Source organism: Bos javanicus, chromosome 18, assembly GCF_032452875.1.
Source record: "Bos javanicus breed banteng chromosome 18, ARS-OSU_banteng_1.0, whole genome shotgun sequence".
Lineage (NCBI taxonomy): Eukaryota > Metazoa > Chordata > Mammalia > Artiodactyla > Bovidae > Bos > Bos javanicus.
This window is the reverse complement of record NC_083885.1, coordinates 57,661,214-57,683,967: the sequence shown is the minus strand read 5'-3', so window position 1 is coordinate 57,683,967 and position 22,754 is coordinate 57,661,214. Positions and strand designations below refer to the sequence as shown.

The 22,754-nt window shown below is 53.3% G+C and overlaps 4 protein-coding genes and 2 long non-coding RNA genes across 10 annotated transcripts; 4 read left to right on the top strand and 2 right to left on the bottom strand.

The window, feature by feature from the left end:
- Nucleotides 1-2,231: 2,231 nt before the first annotated feature.
- C18H19orf84 (chromosome 18 C19orf84 homolog) lies at nucleotides 2,232-4,251 on the top strand. Its single transcript, XM_061389128.1, has 2 exons — nucleotides 2,232-2,339; nucleotides 3,021-4,251. The coding sequence occupies exons 1-2, from the start codon at nucleotides 2,305-2,307 to the stop codon at nucleotides 3,718-3,720; spliced, it is 735 nt and encodes a 244-aa protein (XP_061245112.1). The 5' UTR covers nucleotides 2,232-2,304; the 3' UTR covers nucleotides 3,721-4,251.
- A 64-nt stretch (nucleotides 4,252-4,315) lies between these two features.
- On the top strand, nucleotides 4,316-11,680 carry LIM2 (lens intrinsic membrane protein 2). Of its 2 annotated transcripts, XM_061389130.1 has the most exons (5): nucleotides 4,316-4,584; nucleotides 5,056-5,236; nucleotides 9,494-9,643; nucleotides 10,966-11,100; nucleotides 11,332-11,680. In XM_061389130.1, the coding sequence occupies exons 2-5, from the start codon at nucleotides 5,062-5,064 to the stop codon at nucleotides 11,391-11,393; spliced, it is 522 nt and encodes a 173-aa protein (XP_061245114.1). In that variant the 5' UTR covers nucleotides 4,316-4,584; nucleotides 5,056-5,061; the 3' UTR covers nucleotides 11,394-11,680. The 2 variants fall into 2 exon arrangements, with proteins under 2 accessions (XP_061245114.1, XP_061245113.1); XM_061389129.1 differs by having other exon boundaries at nucleotides 10,966-11,680.
- Nucleotides 7,156-16,867, bottom strand: LOC133230989 (uncharacterized). 2 transcript variants are annotated; one of them, XR_009731007.1, is made up of 4 exons: nucleotides 16,778-16,867; nucleotides 11,355-16,156; nucleotides 10,998-11,219; nucleotides 7,156-9,214 (listed from the first exon to the last, which is right to left on the bottom strand). It is a non-coding gene; the product is annotated as an uncharacterized LOC133230989 (long non-coding RNA). The 2 variants fall into 2 exon arrangements; XR_009731008.1 differs by lacking the exon at nucleotides 10,998-11,219 and having other exon boundaries at nucleotides 7,157-9,214.
- On the top strand, nucleotides 16,085-18,635 carry NKG7 (natural killer cell granule protein 7). Of its 2 annotated transcripts, none has more exons than XM_061389133.1 (5): nucleotides 16,085-16,174; nucleotides 17,189-17,371; nucleotides 17,449-17,595; nucleotides 17,698-17,832; nucleotides 18,000-18,635. In XM_061389133.1, exons 2-5 carry the CDS (start codon nucleotides 17,215-17,217, stop codon nucleotides 18,056-18,058), a joined length of 498 nt encoding a protein of 165 aa, XP_061245117.1. In that variant the 5' UTR covers nucleotides 16,085-16,174; nucleotides 17,189-17,214; the 3' UTR covers nucleotides 18,059-18,635. The 2 variants fall into 2 exon arrangements, with proteins under 2 accessions (XP_061245117.1, XP_061245118.1); XM_061389134.1 differs by having other exon boundaries at nucleotides 16,086-16,174; nucleotides 17,146-17,371.
- Nucleotides 18,535-22,729, bottom strand: LOC133230987 (uncharacterized). Its single transcript, XR_009731006.1, has 2 exons — nucleotides 22,360-22,729; nucleotides 18,535-22,052 (listed from the first exon to the last, which is right to left on the bottom strand). It is a non-coding gene; the product is annotated as an uncharacterized LOC133230987 (long non-coding RNA).
- On the top strand, nucleotides 20,760-22,087 carry CLDND2 (claudin domain containing 2). Of its 2 annotated transcripts, none has more exons than XM_061389132.1 (4): nucleotides 20,760-20,928; nucleotides 21,287-21,424; nucleotides 21,664-21,756; nucleotides 21,969-22,087. In XM_061389132.1, the coding sequence occupies exons 1-4, from the start codon at nucleotides 20,760-20,762 to the stop codon at nucleotides 22,040-22,042; spliced, it is 474 nt and encodes a 157-aa protein (XP_061245116.1). In that variant the 3' UTR covers nucleotides 22,043-22,087. The 2 variants fall into 2 exon arrangements, with proteins under 2 accessions (XP_061245116.1, XP_061245115.1); XM_061389131.1 differs by having other exon boundaries at nucleotides 21,637-21,756.
- Nucleotides 22,730-22,754: the final 25 nt, after the last annotated feature.

The following is a 22,754-nucleotide window of genomic DNA, read 5'->3' as shown; positions in this document are numbered from 1 at the left end:
GATGGTTCTCCTTCCAAAATACATTGTAAATACACTCACATCTTCCCCTTCCCATTAACCGCACCCTCCTTGGGGTCATCACCACCCTTGCCTAGAGGATAACAGCATTCTCCCTAGGCTTCCTGCTTCCAGTCTTATGCCCCACCACAATCTACTCCCCAAACTGCAGGCACAGAGCTCTTCTTAAAACATAAATTATGTCACACCTCTGCCTGCACAAGTTCAAAGTCATCTCAATGTTCCAGAATTAAATTTTAAAAATTCCATAGTCTTCAATGCAGCCTATAAGGTATTATACAATTTAGCTTCTACTTGTGTCTCCATTAAAAGCAGACTCTGGAGGTAGGGTTCAAATCCCAGTTGTGCTATTTACCTGCTCTGTGACCTTGAGTAACTTACTTAGCCTCTCTGAGGCCCAGTTTGAACCTCTGTGAAATGAAGACTAATAAGTTGGAATTATTAATTAAAAGAGACCTGTGTTATTACTTCCCTGGTAGCAGCAGCTCGGACAGTAAAGCGTCTACCTACAATGCGGGAGACCCAGGCTCAATCCCAGGATTGGGAAGATCCTCTGGAGAAGGAAATGGCAACCTACTCCAGTACTCTCGCCTGGAAAATCCCATGGACAGAGGAGCGTGGTAGGCTACCGTCCATGGGGTCGCAGAGTTGGACATGACTGAGCTACTTCACTTTCACTTTCTGTTTTATTAAAAGGAAAAAACTGACTAGTAGTCCTCCAAGCTGTCAAAGTTGTGAAAAACAAGGAAAGACAGAAATGGCTGCACATCAGAGGCGACTGAGATGTGATGATTCAGTGAGACCCTGCACTGGATTCTGAACAGTAAAAAAAGAGATGTTCATGTAAAAACTGGGGAAATCCAAATCAAGTCTGGAGTTTTAGTTAAGAGTCATGTAAGGGAATTTCCCTTGTGGTCCAGTGGCTAGGACTCTGAACTCCCAATGCAGGGGACCCTGGTTCGATCCCTGGTCAGGGAACTAGATCCCTAAGACCCAGCGCAGTCAAATAAATAACTAAAATAAATACTTTTTTAAGAGCTATGCTGATTTCTTAGCTGTAACAAATGTTCCACGACCACGTAAGGAAATAACAAGAGTGGAAGCAGGGTGAGTTACAAAGTTATCTTTGTAACTTTTCTGTAAATGTGAAGGTATTCCCAAATTTTAAAAAATATTTTTTGAAAAATAGACCTGTTCATCTCCTAGCTTATTGCTTCCCAGTCCCTCAGTCACTGTTTGTTTCACCCTGAAGGACCTCTGCACCTGCTGGTCTCTCTACCATCCCACAAGTAGTCTTCTCTAACCATCTTATCTAAAATAATCCCCTGTGCCTTCGTATCCCTTGTCCTGTCTTTACACTTCCAAAGCCCTCTTTCATGTACGAAATGTACCATCTGTGCCTTGTGTGTTGCTCGCCCAGCATGTAAGTTTCATAAGCATGCATCTGTTTTGTCGGGCGCCCAACCTGGCGCCTAGAGTATAGCAGGCACTGAATAATATTTCTTAGATAAATAGATACAAGAATCCCATTGCTTCTCAATAAAATACTACCATGGTCACCAGCAATAACAATAAGAAAGGCTCATTGGTTGAGATGAATTTTAGTCCGGATCGCGTGTTGACTACTTTACACATGCGATATAGCCTTTAAACCTCACGAGATCCTAGAAGGTAGTATTAACTCCGTTTCTCAAAAAACAGCGACTAGAAGGGTTTATGATCACACAGTAAGTCAGAGACAGAGCTTAGAACGAAATCCAGCCTCGAAGATTCGCAGTCCAGCTACTAACCCCTCTGCCCCTGGGAACATCCAATGTTCAGATTCCCTTAAATGCCCCTTTAGTCCTAGAGAACACCATTGGCCCCACCCCGACTCCCTCCAGGACGCGGTCCAGGAATACAGATGAAGAGGAGGCTAGAGTCTTCTAGACCTGAGGAAGGAAGGGGCTGGGGGCCTGCACTTGGGAGGTGGGAACTGAGACCTGAGAGACGTGCGGTTGGAAGCATCTAGAACCGGCAGAATCCAAACCTCGCACGCTTCCGCGCTGCTCAGCACTACCCGCGCGACCGGCCCCCGCCCGCCCGCAAGTCACGCCCGCACGCCTCGCCCCCGCACGCCCCGCAAGCCGCGACCCCGCACGCCCGCACGCCTCGCCCGCACGCCCGCAAGCCACGCCCCTCCCCAACAAAGTCCCGTCCACCTTCTCCCAGACCCTTCCCCTTTCTCTGAGCGCTGGAGAAATCGAGGTGAAGGTGCTAGAAAAGACTTGAAACACCCTCGTAAAGATGGAACAGCGAAAGGAAGAGACTGGGCCTGAGGGGTGAGAGACACGAGACTCCCCGCGGGAAAGACAGTGACCCAGAATGAGGAGGGACAGAGAAAATCGGAGAGAGAGTTGAGCAGACCCAGAGAGGGTACCGGGAGCGGGGCGAGGGCAGCCTATGGTATCATCTCACACAAACAGAATCTTTGAGGATCTTAGCGACAGAGCTGAGCGAGATACTGAGAAATAGGGAGAGAGCTAGAAGCAGATATTAATGGAAGAAAGAGAAGTTTCTAGCGGGAACCAGGAGAATTGAAGATACTAATAATTGTCTGGAGAAATAATAATAATAATTGACCCCAGATATTGAACACTTCCCAGACCCAGCCCTTTCAGAGGCACCTTTGATACCACCAGAAGTTCTCTCTTGGTATGAAAACTTAAATTTCGGAAGCGGGAAATGTTTCGCCCAGACACATGGGTGAGGAGGGCAGCCTGGAATGGGAACCATGCTCGGTGGGACGCTGAAGCTCCAGCTGAGCGATCCGCCTGTCTGTAAAGAGAGAGAGGAAGGAACAGAGAAAGAGACAAAGTAAGGGGCCAGAAGTCAGAGGCAAACCGTCCTGAGGGTGAGAAATGAAAGCCTGGGAGAAGTCAGGAAGCAGCGAGGCTACGGAAAGGAAAGGCATGTGTAGACCGGGGACATCCCCCGCCTGACCTGTCCTCTTGTCGTTCTAGGAACAATCTGCCATCCCCCGGGACTGGGTCGTGGCCGCCTCCATCCTTCCCAGCTCTGCCCACTTCTTTCCTGGGTACCCCAGATCCAGCCCACCTGGGGCTCCCCAAGAGCCTGGCCTCTGTGACCGTCCCCGTCCGCCTGGATGCCCTCTCCTACCTCCTGCATAGCGCCCTGATGGGGGCCTACTCGCTTCAGCAGTCCTTGCCCTCCTGCCCCTGTGTCCCCCAGGCATGCTGCACCCAGCCGGGCACTGCCAAGAGGCCACCCAAGGGACGCGGGGGCTGGGACCTCCCGCGCAGGCCAGGCCGGGGCCACCGGAGATGGGGACTTGGGAGGGCTCAACAGGCAGAGAGGAGCTGGGCCAGGGGCCGTGGGGCTGGCCCCAAGACCCCGCCGGTGACGCCACCATCACCAGCACCTCCTGCTGAGGATGGGAAGAAGGACACCCAGGGTCCGGAGCCACCCGTGGAGCCGCCACCTGCTGAGGACTGGGAGGCCGAGTACCAGGACCCTGAGGATCCCGCAATCCCAGATTCTGGAGAGAGCCTTGGAGGTCACCAGGAGAGTTTTCTTGGAGCCCGGGGTGACCCCAGCCCTGCTAGAGAATACCCAGGGAACATCGCACTCCCATCCCTCTTCCCTGAAAACCACAGCCTCAGGAGGGGCTCCTGCGAGTCAGCTGGTGACACCGGGACCTGACTTCGGATCCCAAGCCAGGGAAACAACCCTGAACCTCATGCCCAAACCCAAGCCCTTTCCCATCTCTGACAGTATCCCTAACTACAGTGCCAACCTGCGCTTCTCTCCCAACCCCTCCGGGGCTCCCCCGGACATCTCCAGCCCCCTTCCTAACCCCAGAGCCATTCTCGCCAGCCCCACCCCATGGCCCCAGCCATTCATCCCCCTTCCTGCTCTCATCTCTGCCCTGACCCACCCTCGTAGTCTCATTCCCAGCTCCCTCATCCCCTTCTTCCTAAAGGCCAGCCCGACCCCATCATCCTTCATTTCACTGAAGCTCCAGCCCCCAACGCAGCCGTGTCCTCAACCCCAGCCAGCGCCGCCTCATCCTCAACCCCCTTCCTGTCCCAGCCCCCCAGGTGACATGCTCTGTGACCCCACTTGCAGAAAACCCCGTTGTCCCAACATATCCAGGCACCTGCAGCTCCCACCCCATTTTCTGCCCTTGAGAGAGGGGGACTGGCTTGCACAATAAATGGCTGAGTGTCCCTATGTCTTGTGTCTGTGTGTGCTTACGCAGCTCGGGCTAACCCAGTGGGTGCCGGGAGCCAGGCCTGTGAAAGGCTGCCAGGGTGGCTGGGAGGGTCACGGAGAGAGGCCAGTGGGGCCAGGGGCTGCGGAGAGGCAGGGCCTGGATTCCTGCCTCAGCGAATTCCATCTGGGGGCCTCTGCCTGCTGGAAGCTGCTGGGCTGCGGGGCCATTGTGTGGGGAGGCTTAAGGGATTTGGGGGGACCTGGGGAGCCGAGAGGCTAGCGACCTGGCCAGGCTCAGTCTGCTCAGAGGGGCTGAGGCAGACGGAGGGCTCGGCAGAATCTGCTACTCAGGTAAGGACTAGGCGTGGCCCCCTCCTCCCCCCAAACATAGGTGGCTGGGACTCCTTTCTTTCCCTGGGACTTGGTGGGTCCTAGCCTAGCCCCCTTCTACATCGAATCTGGGAGTTCAGGCCCCAGCCCTCTCCTTCCCCCCAGAGACTTGGTGCCCCAAGGGGCAGGGAGTGTCTAGCCCCTTCCCAGTTTAGGACTGGGATGTCTAGGCCCCCAGCCTTGGTCTCCCCTAGGACACATAGGTCTAAGTCCTCAAGCTCTCCTCCCCCAGAGCCAGGGGTCCAGGTGCCCAGTTCTTTGCTCCCACTGGGACCTGATGTCCCAGCCCCCACCCCCTCTCCCCACCCTAGGATTTGGAAGTCTAGGTCCCCAGGTCCTCCTCCTTCAAACCAGGACTCAGATCCCCCAGCCCTCACCTCCCCCAGGACCCGGGAGTCCAGCTCATGACCCTATTTCTCTCCTCACCCACAGGTCACCATGTACAGCTTCATGGGAGGCGGCCTCTTCTGTGCCTGGGTGGGGACCATCCTCCTGGTGGTGGCCACGGCGACAGACCACTGGATGCAGTACCGGCTGTCAGGGGCCTTTGCCCACCAGGGCCTGTGGCGATACTGCCTGGGTACCAAGTGCTATCTGCAAACGGAGAGCATTGGTGAGGCTCCGGGATGGGGTCTGGGCTCTGCGTGGGACCAGAGCCTCCCTCAGGGCAGAACCTTATAGCAGAAGGGCCCCCCGTTTTGCAGATGGAGAACCTTGTGGTTCAGAGAGGGAAAGGGTCCAGCCCAAGGGTCACACAGCAGGGAAGGGACAGAGTTGGGATTCCAGTATTTTTTTTCTGGTACAATTACAGGATGTACTGATTTAGAAGTTAAGGAGGAAGGTGACATTTTCTGGCATGAAATAGAGGTCAGGTAACAGCAGTTGGGGCTAGGGCTGACAAAAGAGCATTTTCTAAATATTATGTGTCAAGAACTCTGTTCAGTACTAGGAGGATGCAGAAGCAATAGAGACCCTAAATTTGCTATGCTAGATGAGGTATTTTTTAATATTTGTTATGAGCCAAGCCATGTAATACATATGTGTATATGTATACGTGTGTGTGTATATATGTGTATATAGATATATAGTGTATATGTTGCTGCTAAGTCGCTTCAGTCATGTCTGACTCTTTGTGACCCTATGGTCTGTAGCCCACCAGGCTCCTCGTCCATGGGATTTCCCAGGCAAGAATACTGGCATGGGTTGCCATGCCCTTCTCCAGGGAATCTTCCCAACCCAGAGACAGAACCTGCATTTCTTATGTCTCCTGCATTGGCAGCAGGTTCTTTACCACTAGTGCACCTGGGAAGCCCATATAGTGTATGTATTACACTATATATTGCAAAAATGGGATAAAAATAGTTCTTACAGTAGATGGACTAATGTGCACGCGTGCTCAGTTGTTCAGTTGGGTCCAACTCTTTGCTACCCCATGGACCATAGCCCAACAGGCTCCTCTGTCCGTGAGATTTCCCAGGCAAGAATACTGGGGTGGGTAGCCATTCCTTTCTCCAGGGGATCTTCCTGGCTCATGGACTGAACCCAGACTCAAGCACTGCTGCTGCTGCTACTGCTAAGTCACTTCAGTTGTGTCCGACTCTGTGCAGCCCCATAGACAGCAGCCCACCAGGCTCCCCCGTCCCTGGGATTCCCCAGGCAAGAACACTGGAGTAGGTTGCCATTTCCTTCTCCAATGCATGAAAGTGAAAAGTGAAAGTGAAGTTGCTCAGTCATGTCCGACTCTTCGACACCCCATGGACTGCAGCCTACCAGGCTCCTCCATCCATGGGATTTTCCAGGCAAGAGTACTGGAGTGGGGTGCCATTGCCTTCTCTGATAAATTATTATAATGTACTATGTATCTCTGTGTACCTCTTTCCCTATCTGTATATATTTGTATGTATGTACAGTCATCCCTCAGTCCCTCAGCATACTCAGAGAATTGGTTCCAGGACCCGTAGTAGATACCCAAACCCCTGGATACTCAAGTCACACAGTCAGCTCTCTGTATCTGCTGTTCCACAGCCATGGGTCCATAGCCACAATTCTGCATCTGCGGATTCAACCCCAGATCGTGTAGTACTGTATGTATTTATTGGAAAAAAATCTGTGTGTAAGTGGACCTGCACAGTTCAAACCTGTGCTGTTCAAGGGTCAAGTGTATATATACACATATATATGGAAGTTGTGAGTGCTCAGTCATGTTCAACTCTTTAGGACCCCGTGGACTGCAGCCCACCAGGCTCCTCTGTCCCAGGGATTCTCCAGGCAAGAATACTGCAGTGGGTTGCCATTGCCTTCTCCAGGGGATCTTCCCAACCCAGGGATTGAACCGGAATCTCTTGCATCGCCTGCATTGGCAGGCTGGCTCTCTACCACTGCGCCACCTGGGAATCTCATACCTGGAGAGAGAGATACATAGAGATATATACTATATTACCTCACATATATAATATGTGTTATGTAATATATTAATGATATACAGTGTATCAAATGTTCTATATTATATGTATCCAGTGATGGCAGTACTGGATAATAACTGGCACATATTGTTACTGTGCCTTACATGCTATACTAAGTACTTTGCCTGGATTAACTCCCTTAGTTGTCCCAACAACACTAAGAAGGCAGTTCCTTTGTGTCTATGAATAAGACGGAATACATGACCTTGAAAAACCAATTCTTCTGCAAGGGGAGGGGGTTGGGAGGAGGAGCCCACCTTCCCTGAGCCCTGTGATGTGACAGGCTTGTGGCAGGAGATTTCATCTACCCCATCTCACCAAACCTGCCCATTCACTAGAGCGGCAAACTGAGGCGGGAGGAGTGGAAAAACTTGCCCTGGGCTACTGGTTTCAGAGCCCCATCTGCCAATCATGTGTCTTTTTAGGATCCCATGTATCTCATGGGAGATGGCTCATGGGACATGTATCTCATGGGAAAAAGGCTCATGTATCTTTTTCATTTCTGGCTGCATCCATTGTCACACTTCTACAATTCCTCCTGATTCAGACTGGGAACCACCCCACCCCACCCCCCGCCCTGGGATGCTCTGAGTTTCTTCTCTGTCTTATCTTTGCCGGGGAAGGGAGAGAGGGAGGCTGGATGGAGGTCTTCGGTTCATTTGACACCTTCATGACCCTGAGACTGAGGGGCTCAGGGACAACCTCACCCCAATAGATTTTTGAGTATTTGTCCAAACAACTGGTTTAACTTGTTCTTTCATTGTATGACTGATGTACTCCAATCACCAAAATTAGAGCAGGAGTTCTGAGCGTGCTTCCCCAGGGCCAAACCCAACCTTAGACGTGTATTCATAACATTTTTAAAGTTTCCAAAGTCGTCATCATTGTTCAGTCGCTAAGTTGTGTCTGACTCTTTGTGACCCCGTGGACTGCAGCACACCAGGCTTCCTTGTCCTTCACTATCTCCTGGAGTTTGCTCAGATTCATGTCCACTGAGTCAGTGCAGTGACGCTATATAACCATCTCATCCTCTGCCACCCCCTTCTTTTGCCTTCAGTCTTTCCCAGCCTCAGGGTCTTTTCCAGTGAGTTGGCTTTTTGCATCAGGTGGCCGAAGTATTGGAGCTTCAGCTTTGGCATCAGTCCTTCCAGTGAATATTCAGGGTTGATTTCCTTCAGGACTGACTGGTTTAATCTCCTTGCAGTCCAAGGGACTCTCAAGAGTCTTCTCCAACACCACAATTCAAAGGCATCAATTCTTCAGCGCTCAACCTTCTTTATGGTCCAGTTCTCACATCCACATACAACTACTGGAAAAACCATAGCTTTGACTATATAGACCTTTGTCGGCAAAGAGATGTCTTTGTTTTATAATACGCCAGTGTTAAAAAATCTGGAGATTTTACATTAAAATCTGGACCTCCAGCTCTTGTTGAAAATTCCGGTTTTCAAGCCTTCTCTGGATTCATGGTCAGCTGGGTATGACCAGCAGGTGGCCCCAAGTAGTTAAGACTGAGAGTTTTGAGCTTGACTTTCAACTCTAGTTTCTCTGCTAATGGTGGAACCTTGGGCAAAACACTGAGCCTCTCTGAGCCTCTATTCCTTCCTTCACTTGAAAAAAAATGGGCAGGAAAACACAGCATAGGACTCTTGAAAGGAATAAATAGGGTCATACAGGAAAAGAGAGCCTGGTCCATACTTGATAGTTGCCAAGTGGAAGTTGAGATCATGAAGACTGTTCTCAGGGATCTCCATTCATTCAACATGTTTACTGAACACCTACTACATGCCAGGCACTAGATGCTGGGGATACAGCAGTGAATGAGAAAGCCAGACCCTTGTCCCTACAGAGCCGAAAACTCAGTGCAGAGAGTTAGACATCATAAACAAGTTAGAAATAAACAAGTGGGACATTTTTAGATATGGGCAAGTGGTATGAGGGAAGGGAAAGGGAACATGAGAGAGAGGGTAGACAGTGAGTAGCAGGGGGATATGGGAAATTGGTATTCATTCATTAACTCATTCATTCATCCAACAAACATTTCTCCAGACTCCTGTTCAGACAAGCCTCTGCTGGGCATGTTTGTGATGTAGAATCAACCAGGTACTTGTCTTCAGGGAGCAATCAGGCTGGAGAGGGAGATAGACAAAGAGAGTCTCAAACCAGAAGAGGGAGTGTCGATGGTGCCTGAGGGGTGAGGGAGTGCTTCCTAGAGGAGGGGATCTGGGAGGTGGGCTTTGGAGGATGAATAGGAGTTTGCTAGGTGAAGAGGGGGCCATTTGAAGAGCAGTGAAGGAAGAGTTGGGTCAGGGATATGGAGAGGGGGAAGGCATTCCTGCCCTCAGAGGTAGCAGCCTTCCCTCTGAGGGCAGGGGCAGCACAGCAATGACCGTGGGGTGCTCTTACAGCATACTGGAATGCCACCCGGGCCTTCATGATCCTGTCCTCCCTCTGTGCCACCTCCGGCATCATCATGGGCATCGTGGCCTTCGCTCAGCAGCCCACCTTCACCCGCCTCTCCCGGCCCTTCTCTGCAGGCATCATGTTTTTCGCCTCCAGTGAGTGAACCGCACCCTACACCTACCCCTCTCCCTGACTCCCTGCCCAGCTCCAACCCCCACCCATGCCCACCCCAACACTGCTTCCATTCCCCACTGCTCCTCACTCTCAACTCCACCTGCACAGGAATCCCACCTCCACTCCGAACAACAACTTCATGACTATTTCTAACGCTCATTGATTCCTATACCACCTAAGTGTACTGCCATTCCATTCTGGCACTCGTCACCTGGAGCTGGCATCAGACCCCACAGGCTTAAAGGCACAGTTCCCAACAAGACTGCCCCTACTTCAGCTGCAAGTGGGGTCCCCAGCCCACTTGCACTTTTGATCTTCAGCTACAGATTCAGGGGTTCCCAGGATCCACTCAGGTTCAAAAATTTGCTGGAACAACTCACAGAACCCAGGAAAGCATAATACTTAAACATTTCAGTTTTATTACCAAGAATACAGCTCAAGACCAGCCAACTAAAGAAATGCATAGGGTGAAGCTGGAGAGAGTCCTCAACACACAGTTCCCATGCCCTCTCCCTATAGAGTTGGGGCTCATCACCCTACCCTCCAACCCCAGCACATCCATATATTCACCAACCAGGAAGCCCCAGTGAGCAGCAGTGGCCTGCATTTCTTTCGGTTTCATTGCGTCATGGGCCACCTGATTGAGCTCAGTCTCCAGCTCCTTTCTCCTCCCCAGAGGTTGGAGTGATCCCAGGTGGCTCCAAGTCCCAACCCTCCATCCTACGGTTGGTTTTTCTGGTGACCAGCTCTCACCCTGAGTCATCTCTGCTCGTCAATATAAACTCAGGTGTGATTCGAGAGGCTCAAGAGAAACAAAGACACTCCTATTACTCAGAAAGTTCCAAGGATTTAGAGTTTCCCTCCCAGAAACCAGAGACGAAGACTAGTCAGACTCTTTATGACGCAACATGACCCCACCCCATGCCTGCCCTTAACCCTACTCCCCATTCATTTTTACTCCTACTTTCAACTCAGCCCCCATCCTCATCCTTATCCCTCTCTGCATCCATACCCCCTTCTCAATCTCATTCCAACTCCCATCTCTAAAAGCAAAAAGTTATGTCCGACTCTTTGTGACTCCATGGAACTGTAGCCTGCCAGGCTCATCTGTCCATGGGATTCTCCTGGCAAGAATACTGGAGTGGGTAGCCATTCCCTCCTCTGGGGGATCTTCCTGACCCAGGAATCGAACCTGGGTCTCCTGCATGGCAGGCAGATTCTTTGTCTTCTGAGTCACCAGGGAAGCCCCATCTCTAAACTCAACCCCATTCCCACACACACCCCCATCTCCCGCCCTCTCCAGCCTTTTTCGTCCTGCTGGCCTTGGCCATTTACACTGGAGTCACCGTCAGCTTTCTGGGTCGCCGCTTCGGGGACTGGCGCTTTTCCTGGTCCTACATCCTGGGCTGGGTAGCCCTGCTCATGACCTTCTTTGCAGGTACCAGGTTTGGGGGTGGGTCAGTGTCTGTGTCCCAGCCAGCAGCACCCAGGAGGGCAAAATGATGGGGAGTCCCAGACAGGGCGCCCAGCACTGAGCCAGAAAACAGACTCCAATCCCTGCAGACAATCAGGGAGAAAGGGAATACTGTGTTGGGATCTTGGGCTGGCTGGGGAGATGGAGGGTTGGGAGGGCTTAGGGCGGGGTCCACTGGGGTCTCTTCTCGTGCAGGAATTTTCTACATGTGTGCCTACCGGATGCATGAATGTCGGCGCCTGTCCACTCCCCGCTGAGCCCAAATGTGTGCCCCGACTGCACCTGGAAGTAGAAGTCTGGTCACTGAAGAGGAGGGGAAGGGCCTAGAGGCCTGAAGTCCTGGTTCCTAGGGGGCGTGAGGGGGCTTGGTCCCGGACGCTGGGTGGGGACCCCTGACTCCTGTGTCCCAAGGGGAAGGGAGCAAGACTGGGGCCTGGGGGAGGCAGTTGAGAAGACCTACAACCCCACCCGCTGGGGGGTTGTTAGAGAAATGGGATATCCATTAGAGCGGCTTTTTGGAGTCTAATAAAACTGGTTGAAACTACTGAAATGTGGTCCCTGAGGGCTTGGGGTAGAGAGAAAGAGGGGTGATTGTGGTGAATGGGGCAGGAGTGGTTGTATTATAGTAGCCCAAGCTGTTTGATTCCTGTAGGGGTGGGCACCAGAATAAACCACACAGGCCCCTGCTACTAGGTTCCACTTCTTTATTTTTTTTTTTTTTGGCCACATCATGCAGCTTGTAGTAGCTTCCCAGGTGGCATTAGTGGGAAAGAATCCACCTGCCAATGCAGGAGACCTAGGAGACGCAGGTTTGATCCCTGGGTTGGGAAGATCCCCTGGAGGAGGGCATGGCAACCCATGCCAGTATTCTTGTCTGGAAAATCCCACAGACAGAGGAGTCTGGTGGGCTACAGTCCATAGGGTCGAAAAGAGTAGGACACGACTGAAATGACTTAGCACATAGGCACGAGGGCAGCTTGTGGGTCTTAGTTCCCCAACCAGGCATGGAACCCAGGCCCCCTGCAGTGGAAGCATGGAGTTCTAACCACAGGGTGACTGCCAGGGAATTTCCTAGGCTCACTCACAACTGCTAGGAAGCTGATGTATGTAAGTCCAATTCTTTTTTTTTTTTTTTTGGCTGCACCAGGTCTTAGTTGCGGCGGCATGCTGGGTCTAGTTCCCTCCCCAGGGATGGAACCTGGGCTCCCTGCATTGGGAGCATGGAGTCTTCGCCACTGGACCACTAGAGAGGTCCCCGTATGTTCTGTGTGTGTGTTTTCCCCACATCACCAAGCAATTAACTCAATTCAGATACAATCTACCTGAAGAAACTGACAGATCACAGAGGTTAAAGACAGCCCTGTAAGACCACCCCCCACTACAGACACCTGTCACACGTCCAGGTTGCCACCTGTGCTTCTGAAGGGCTAGCAAGAGATGAGAGATCCCCACGACCCCCTGAGGGGGTTCGATTCATTTGCAGCTCACAGAACTCAGAGAAACGTTGTACTTACTAGGTCACCAGTGTGTTATAAAAGAATCTAACTCAGAACATCCAGGTGGAAGGGATGCCCAGGGTAAGGTAAGCGGGAAGGGGCCTGCAACTTCCATGCTCTCTCCAAGTAGGTCACTCTTCCCACCAAAAGCACAAGTTCACCAACCTCAGAAGCTCTCTGAACCCTCTCCTTTTGGGCTGTTATGGAGGCTGCATTACTCAATTATGATTGAGAACATCATTGGTCATTGGTGACTAAGTTCAATTTCCAACTTCTCTTTCCTCCCAGGAGGTCAGGTGTTGGGACTGCAAGTTCTGACCCTCTAATGGAGTGCTTGGTCCCCCTGGCAACCAGCCCCCTCCCTTCGGTTAAGGAGGGGTGGTCCCAGTCAGCACACTAATATAACACGAGACACCTTGATTGCCCTCACAATTTAGGAAATTTTAGGCTTTAAGGATCTGAATGCCAGAAAGTTGAAAGTGAAAATGTTAGTCACTCAGTGGTGTTCGACTCTTTGTGATCCCATGGACTGTAGCTAGCCAGACTCCTCTATCCATGGGATTTCCCAGGCAAGAATACAGGAGTGGGTAGCCATTTGCTTCTCCAGGGAATCTTCCCAACCCAGAGGTTGAACCCAGGTCTCCCGCCTTGCAGGCAGATTCTTTACCATCTGAGCCACCAGAACTTACTTCTTTTTTCTAGATGCCGGAAGTGGGGACAAAGACCAAAATATACTTATTATACATCACAATATCACAAGAGGATAATAGGATAGATGACAACATCTGTGGGACTTTCCTGGTGGTCCAATGGTTAAGACTCTGAGCTTCCAATGCAGGGGGCCTGAGTTCAATCCCTGGTGGGGGAATTAAGATCCCACGTGCTGCATAGCATAGCTGGAAAAAAAAAAAAAATCTGTGAAAAAAACAATGTCCTTGCCTACTCATGCCATCTCCAGTTGGTTCTCCCAACTTCCTGTCCCTCCATGGATGAGCCCCTCCAAGAATAAACACTAGAAGTCTGACCTGCACCTCCTCCTGCAGCTGCCTCTTCATCCATCATTCATGACCTTGACCTTCTCTTCATTCACTCATTTGTTAGTTCATTCAACAAACTCATGCCTACTGCCATGAGATTTACTAATGCTTATCATAAAACAATAAGACTGTTTAGAAAGCTAGTTCCAATAATAAGAATATTTATTGCAGCCTATGTTAGGAACTGTTATATTAATAGAGGCTTACTCTCTAGACATATTTATTAGGCCCTCCTCAAATAACAATAATACTGTATTTATAGAGGCTTCCTCTAGTAATTATAGCAATTGAAGTCTTCCTCTTTTCCTCTTTAGAATATATGCTGCCAAAGCAAGCACAAAGTCTTCTTTAATTATAATTTATTGAAGCCTATTTAAGTAGAAATATTTACTGAGACTTACTCCAGGAATTTATAGGGGCTGAAAGCTATGGTTTTTCCAATAGTTGTGTACGGATGTGAGAGCTGGACCAGAAAGAAGAATAAGCGCCAAAGAATTGATGCTTTCCCACTGTGGAGCTGGAAAAGGCTCTTGAGAGTCCCTTGGACTGCAAGATCAAATCAGTCCATCCTAAAGGAAATCAACCCTGAATATTCATTCAAAGGACTGATGATGAAGCTGAAGCTCCAATACTCTGGCCACCTAATTCGAAGAGCTGACTTATTGGAAAAGATCCTGATGCTGGGAAAGATTGAGGGCAAAAGGAGAAGGGGGGAAACAGTGGATGAGATGGTTAGATGGCATCACTGACTCAATGGACATGAGTTTGAGTAAACTCCGGGAGTTGGCGATGGACAGGGAAGCCTGGTGTGCAGCAGTTCATGGGGTCACAAAGAGCTGGACATGAGTTAGCAACTGAACAACAATGACTCTAGTAATAACAATAATGTTATAATTTCAGACTTACAGCTTCAACTACTAGTTGCTCAACATTCCCACTCGAAGAAGCATCTCAATTTTCACATGTCAGTCTAAAGCTGAGCTCCTGATCTCTCTCACACCCCACATCTGCTCTTACCAACATCTTCCTAAATGAGTGCAGGCTCAATACACATGGACTTAGTTGGTCCGTGGCATGTGGGATCTTCCCAGACCAGGGATGGAACTCACATCCCCCACCACCCACCAGTGGCAGGTGGATTCCCATTCACTGTGCCACCAGGGAAGTCCTATTTTTAGTCTTTTGAGGAACCTCCACTGTTCTCCATAGTGGGTGTACCAATTTACATTCCCACCAACAGTGTAAGAGGGTTCCTTTTTCTCTGCACCTTCTGCAGCTTTGTTTTTAGACTTTTAAAAGAATTTTTATTAAAACATGATTCATATCTTGTCCCCCTTCTGCTCTAAGTCCTCCAGTGGCTTGGACCTGGAGGTAGGATGAAGGTAAAAATGGAGGGGTGTGTGGATTGAGGTAGGAATTACTGGGGTGGGGAGAGGCATGAAGAAGGAAGTAGGGGTAGAACTGGTGTAGGTATAGAAATGAGAAGAGGGTTAAATGTGAGGATGGATTTGGGTTTGGGGATGGGGTTTAGATTGGGGTTGGGTTGGGATTAAGAAAGCAGTTAGGTGGGAGGAGAGGGTTGGGGTTAAACTCAGGAGTTTTATATGGGTTGTGTTTGGGCATCAGGCTGAGTATAGAGTTGGGTTTGGGAATGAGAATGGGGTTATGTTTGGGGTTTGAGATGGGGTTGAGTTTGGGGTTGGAGTGGAAGTTTGGGATTGAAACTGGGGTTAAGGATGGGATTGAGAGAATTTCCTGGTGGTCCAGTGGTTAGGATTTGGGGACCTGGGTTCAGTCCCTGGTGAGGGAACTAAGATCCTGCAAACCTCAGGGTGCAGCCAAAAAGAAAAGATGGGATTGAGTTTGGGGTTGGGTTTGGGAATGAGAATGGGGTTGGAGGATAGGAATGGGGCTCAAAATGGGATTGGAGCTGGGGTTAGGATGAGGTTGGGCTTGGGATGGGGTCGAGATCACAGAGGAGGACATTTCCCTGGTGGTCCAGTGGTTAGGACTCTGCTCTCGCTGCCAGGAGCCCGGGTTCAGTCCCTGATTGGGGAACTAAGATCCCACAAACCACTGAGTAAGGCCAAAAGAGAAAATGGGAGAGACGTGGTGGGGAGAAAAAGAGGAAAAACAGAAGATCACAGATGGGTTCTGAGCATGTGATCATCACATGCCCTCAGGCCAGACTTCCTGAAGCCTGTCCAGCTGCTCCTCACAGAAGCCGGGTCCATCACCGCTTTCGAGATGGTGCCCCAGCTGCCCATGACCCGATCTCCTTCCAGGAGCCTCCGGAACGTGTTCTCAGGAGTGACCAGTTGCCCACGTGGTGAGGATCTAGATGGGGGCCAAACTCTGCAAACTGGACCCTCCAGCTAAGGAAGAGGACCGGCCTCCTGCAGTCACTCTCATTCTCCCCTTCGATAGCTGTCCTGGGACTGTCGGCTCAGTTCCTCTTCAGGACAGCAGTCCTGTTCCAGGTCACTCCTGCTTCACAGAGATAAGGTTAGGGTCTGCGCCTCCCCACCCCCCGGGGCCATGACACCTTCCCCTTATGCCTGAGGTGGGGCCCAGGGCCTGACGCTGGTTGAGGCAGGGAGGGCCGGAAAGTCTTGCCCCGACATCCTTTACCCATCGCCCCTCCTCCCCCGGACCACAGAAACCCCGATCCCGGTGACGAAGCCCACCGGGCTGAACGCCTTACTCTTGGCCGAGCTGTTTGTGAACTCATTTGTATCAGGATGTGGGCATGTCTTCCCCTCTGCGAACTTTCAGACTGTGGTCACTGTCTATCTTCCCCCACAGCACAAGCTCCAAGCAATAAGCTGGGAGTCTGAGTTCAGCACCTAGAGTCTAGGCTTCTAGCACCTTCCTCCTACAGCTCCCAGCATCCTTGCCAACTGCCCCCTCTCTTTTTGCAGAGACCCTAGAACTGGGGGCCCCCACCTCCCAGAACGGAAAATTGCAGAATCACAGGAAAGCATGATGCATTCCCCCAACTGTCTCCCTCTAGTCACACCTCCCCTCCCATCTAACTCACACCCCAGCCTCACTCACCGCATGCCCCCTCTGCTCACCCCTCTACCCACCCCCATCTCTCTCTCTCACCTTTTCCAGGAAGCCCCTCTGGTGCGGAGGCCCCCAAGGGCAGCAGGTAGAGAGGCTTCTGTGGAGACAGACAAGTTCCAAACCAGTGACAATGCGACATCTTCAAGGCCAACCCCTGCCACCACCGTCCAGGGCAAGGGAAACCTCAGAGAGGGGCGGGGTTGGGGGGACGGGTGTCGATGCAAGCCAGGAAGGCAGGGTGTATCACACAGAGCAGCTGCCTGGGACAGGCTGAGACCGAACGGGCCTGACGTTGAGGAGCAAAGACCACCCCCCAGCCACCCCTAGCGCTTGCTGGTTTCTCTTTCTTGAGACCAGAGGACCCAGGAGTCTGGGGCAGAGGGGGAACAGACTTCCTCCTCTCTCAGAGACCCAGGAGGCTAGATCACCAGCTTCGTCGTTGTCACCCAGGACCCAGGAACCCAGACTTCACCCCCATGGAGCCCTGCCGGTCCTTGGCCCTCCTCACCAGCTCCCTGGGCCTGGTGTCCCTCTTAGTGGCCGTGAGCACGAATTTCTGGTTTGCGGCCCAGGGGCCCGGGTTTTCATCTCACTCGGGCCTCTGGCCCAGCAAGGATCAAGTCTCAGTAGCAGGTAAGGGCTGGCGGGGTGGTCTTGGTGCAGGGAAAGGCCTGCGGGGACGGGCAGTCAGGGGTGCCATCTCCGAACAGGCTACATCCACGTGACGCAGAGCTTCTGCATCCTGGCCGTCCTGTGGGGCCTGATCTCCACGGCCTTTCTGGTCATGTCTTGCATCCCTTCACTGTCTGCCCCTGGACGCGGCCCCATTGTCTCCACCTTCATGGGCTTTGCTGGAGGTGAGGACTCAGTGCTGGGCTTGGGGGATGGGGAGGTAGGGGTGCTGAGGAGGGGGAGCTGCTGCAGGGGGGCTGAGCCGACCTTCATGTCTCCATCCCCAGCCCTGTCCTTGATAGTGGCCATGACGGTCTACACCATTGAGCGGTGGAACCAGCCTGCAAACCCCCAGGTCCAGAGCTTCTTCTCATGGTCCTTCTACCTGGGCTGGGTTTCAACTCTCCTCTTTCTCTGTACAGGTGATTGTGATTGCTGCCTGGGGAGTTCTGGGGCTGGCTTGAGGGGCTGGCTGGGGTGGAGTGGGGGCTGGCTGGGGGGTGGGGAGGGCGGGCTGGGGATGGGGCTGGCTGGGGGCTCTGAGGGAGCAGACGAGGAGCAAGTATCTAACTTTTCTCTGCTACCCCAGGTGGCCTGAGTCTGGGCGCTCACTGCACGACCCACCGGCCCGACTACGAGGCCGTGTGAACCGAAGGATGGCCTTAGAGCTCTGTTAAGCAACAGCTGGCTCTCCTTCCAGCCAGCCTGCCCTGACTCCCAGCCTGCACAGGCTTCTTCCTTTGTGGCTTCATTCATTCAACAAAAATTTGCCGGGATCTGGTTATTCAAAGGGTCATGCAGCTGCGACATAAACCGATGACATGCCAGCTCCATGGTGGGTGACGCCGGGCACCCAGAGGGGAGTCAGTCCTGCCACCTGCCCTGCCCTCCAGGAGCTCCTACCCAGTGTGGGGACCAGTCTAGGCTCGGGCATGGCCCCAGGGCCCTTGCTGTCTCTCTTCTTTGTCCTTCCATCTCTTTTCTTCCCTATGTCTTTTTTTTTTTCTTTTTGGCTGCATGGCATGCAAACTTCCTGGACCAGGGATTGAACCTGCTCCCCCTGGAGTGGAAGCACAGAGTCTTAACCCCTGGGCCAACACGGAAGTCTTTCCTGTATCTTCCTCTTTTTAGTTCTTTTCTTTCGGCTCCCTCTCTGATTTAGTCACCCTGCCGTTCATCCTTAGTCCTTGTTCATTTCATTAATAAATTCACTCCTTCAGCTGGCTTTTCCTGAGCGCCTCCTTTCTGCTGCGCCTTCCACCGTGGATGCCGAGGTGACTCAGACTGGGCCCTGCCTGCCAGGGGCTCCAAGTCCCACGGGGGCAGGCAGAGCCCAGGGCCGGTATGGCAGGAGGACTGGCTGTGTTTAGGGGAGAGGTGGGGTGTGGGGGTGAGCTTTCTGGGGAGACTGTGTTTAGGAACTTCTCCAGGGCCGAGGGAAGGTAATGCAGGCAGAGGGACCCCAAAGTGGAGGCATGGAGAGGCTGGGAGTTTTCAGAAGATGGGCAACAGCACTTTGTGGTCCACTGTCGAATGTGAGGGGTGACAGGAAATGAGGATGGGTGAGAAGTAGCACCTTTAACCCCACAGTTGACTCTCTTGAGGGTGATGGGGAGCTAAGGGTGGAGCAGGGGAGGGACAGCATCTGGTCTGGGTGCCAGAAAGCCCCCTACTCTGCACCCTTCCCCCCAACTCTGGAGGCCAGAAGGGGAGAGAAAAAAGACTGGCAATCCAACAGGAGGGACATGAGACAGGACAAGGTTGCACTGGGGCCAGGGCACAAGAAGGAAAGGAGGAGCCAGAAAGATTCGGGGCGGGGGGAGGGACTTCCCTGGTGGAGAAGTGGACAGGAACCCGCCTGCCAATACAGGGGACACAGGTTCGATCCCTGGTCCAGGAAGATTCTACGTGCTTTGGAGCAACTGGGCCCACGAGCCACAACTACTGAGCCTACACTCTGTAACTACTGAAGCCGTGTGCTTAGAATCTGTGCTCTGCTACAAGAGAAATCACCGCAATGAGAAGCCAGGACCCTGCATCAAAGAGTAGCCCCTGCTTGCGGCAACTAGAGAAAGCCTAAGCACAGCAACAAAGACCCAGTGCAACAGAGAAGTAAATAAATAAATAAAATTATTAAAAAAAAAGATTCGGAGGGGGGGCAGGAGGAACTGGACTCAGGGACCCAAGGACTTTGTAGGGCAAGGAGCAGGAAGGGGACAAGGAGAGTGCCCAAGGGTGTGGTCCAACTAACTGGGTGGGATCCCAGGGGCCTCCCTGGTTTGGTGGAAGATGCTGAGCTCAATGGGGCTTCCCAGGTTGCTCAGTGGTAAAAAAAAAATAACATAAAATAAAATAAAATCTGCCTGCCAGTGCAGGACATGCAGGACACTCTGGTTCTATCCCTGGGTGGGGAAGATCCCCTGGAGGAGGAAATGGCAACCCACTCCAGTATTCTTGCCTGGAAAGTCCCACGGACAGAGGAGCCTGATGGGCTAGAGTCCACACAGTCACAGAGAGTCAGATAGGACTGAGCCACAGCATGGTCACACGCCAAGCTCAGTGGGGATGTGGTTGAGGGTCAGGGTCTGAGAGATGGTTGGAAGCAGATGAGGACCTAGACTGGAGATAGGGTTTGGGATGCTCTCAAAGCATCAGACGTCCCTGGAGCTCACCTGGTAAGAAGATGCAGAATGGAGTTCTCCAGGAGAAGCAGAGGGAGGAGGAGGGGCAGGAGGCTGCCTGGGGGCTTGGGAGGGCACAAAGAGCTGGGGACCAGGAGAGCTTATGGGGGTCAAGGGAAGGGAAGTTTCTAGAAGGACACGGGCTACTGTGTCAAGGCCCTCAGACTCCCCCGGACTTGCCACCTAACACTGACTCTGTCACTTTGCCAGAAGAGCTGCCCCTGTGTGTGTGTGTGTATATCTGGGTGAGTGGTTATCTCTTTAAATGGCTGCTAGGAGAGGGGGGGTTCTGGAATTCTGCCTCATAGAGACATAGTCTCCCTTCTCTCACACCTCTGGGCCCTGTCCAAGAACCCTGGGGAACTGGGGGTGAGTCATATAGGTGAGTGTGCACAGAGGTGGGGTGTTAGGAAGGCACACCCACTAGGGGACACAGGTCTCTGGACAGAAGGGAGGTTCCTAAGCTGTGGTGCCTGAGGGGAAGGTGGTCAGTCTTAGGTCTGGGTGGGGCCTGAGAGGGGTCCCCAGAAGTAGAAGCCCCAGGCAGGGGTGAAGGAGTAGTCATCTGGGATATGGAGGGGCATGCAGGAGGGGGTCCCAGGGACCTGGGGTTGAGCAGGGCATGGGTCAGTCTTGCAGGCGTGATCCTTGGCAGCAGTCCCCCTGGCATGGGGGTGAAGCGGAGCCTTCAGAGTGGGGGCACCATGCTGGGCTTCTTGGCCAACTCCTTCATCGTTCTGTCCACTGCCTCCAACTACTGGATCCGCTACTCCGGGGGCCACAGTGGCCTTTGGCAGGAGTGTAACGAGGGCATCTGCTCCAACATCCCCTGCGATAGTGAGGCCCTGCGGCCCAGCTTTCAGATCCCCGCCCCCCGTCCCCCCCCCCCGTCCCCCCACCTCCCCGTGAACAGACAGCCCCCAGCACTGACCACAGCTGCCCCCTCACCTGACACCACATCCTGCAGCGCCCCCACCCCCCTGCTCTTTCCACTTCGGCCCCTCCGTGACCGAGGCCACCACGAACCCCCACTCTGGGACCTGCTTCCCAGTTGCAACATTAACCTCCCCTCATGATGTAACTTCCGAGTCCCCATCCAAACCCCTGACTCTGCTCCCAGCCCGGAACCGACGGGTTGGGGTGATGGGCAGGAGCGGCGCCAGCAGAGGTTGTTGACGCGGTCCGCTTTCCCCAGGCACGCTGGCGGTGACCGGGGCGTGCATGGTGCTGGCGGCGGGTTGCGGCATCATGGGCTTGGTGATGGGGCTGCGGCTTCTGTGCAGCGAGGGCTACTCGCGGGGTCAGACCACGTGTGCCGTATTCTTTATCTCGGGTGAGATGGCATAAGGTGGGCCTGGAAGAGAGAGCCCAGGAGCGGGGCGGGGCTCCGGAGGACAGGCTTCGAGGGGGAGGGGTCAGGGGCGGGGGCGGGAAGAAGGGGGCCTGAAGGTGGGCGAGAAGGGCGTGGCCAGGGCGGTGGGCGCGGTCAGGGTGGGGCCTGGGTGCCCCCCGGCCACGCTCACCTAGCGGCCGGGTGGGGCCCAGGCCTGCTTCTGCTGATCGCCCTGACAGTCTACACAGTGAAGAATGCATGGAAAGACGATGTCTTCTATTCCTGGTCCTATTTTTTGGGGTGGCTGGCTTTACCCTTCTCTATTCTCGCGGGTAACCTGGACAGCGGAAGAGGGTAGAGAGGAGACTTCCCCGAGGGCCCCACCCCGCTCCTTGCAAAGACTTCCCAGCTGCCCTCCCAGGGACTTCCTAACACCCTCCACTCTGGGCCCTTGGAACCCCAAACCCCAGTCCCCGGGGCCCTCCTTGTCATCTGCGCCAGGACCCACCCTGCTCCACCCGCCTTCCGTTCCCCTTCCCACCAGGCTTCTGCTTTCTGCTGGCGGACATGATCATGCAGAGCACGGATGCCATCAGTGGATTCCCCGTGTGCTTATGACCGCAGCTGCCTGGGGGCAGAATAAAGGATTGGCTCCCACTGCCAGCCGGCCTCACATGACTTTCTGGGGGACCCGAGGATGCGCACACGGGGGTACTTGGAAGCTCAGGGAGGAACTAAGGACGCGAAACTACAGGGGAAGTGGAGACATGGGGGACGCAGAGAGATTCCGATGTGGGTTGGACCAAGGACATGGGTTTTGATGAGAACAGGGACACGGAGCTTGTGGAATCAGAAGGGGACAAGGGGGCGCGTGGAGAGGAGGTAGGGACGCAGACTTGCGGGGAAAGTGGAGGCGGAGGAGGGGGAGGACGGACCGGAGGGTACGCAGAGGTGCGATCGTGCAGGGGATGAGGAATACGAGCGTGGAGAGAACGGAGGGGCCTGCGGACTCAGAGCTCGGAGACACAAGCACTTCCGCTCTCACCACTCTCGAGAAGGAGAGTAAGAGGTGGGGATCTCGGGGAGGGGACCGACCCCCGAAGGCTTCGGGGAAAAAAAGTTTGGGATGCGTCCCGCCCCTGCAAGACCTTTCCCCCAGTTCCCGGCCACGCCCCCTTCCCAAAGCTCCTGTCCCTTCTTCTCCGGGTTCCGCCTCCCTCCTCAGGGGCCGCTTCCCACTGGCCCGCGTCTGCTGGTGACTCTGCCTCCCGGCCTCCCGATTGGTCTTCTGTCGGGGCGGGGAGGCGGGCGCCGCAGCGGTTGGCTGACT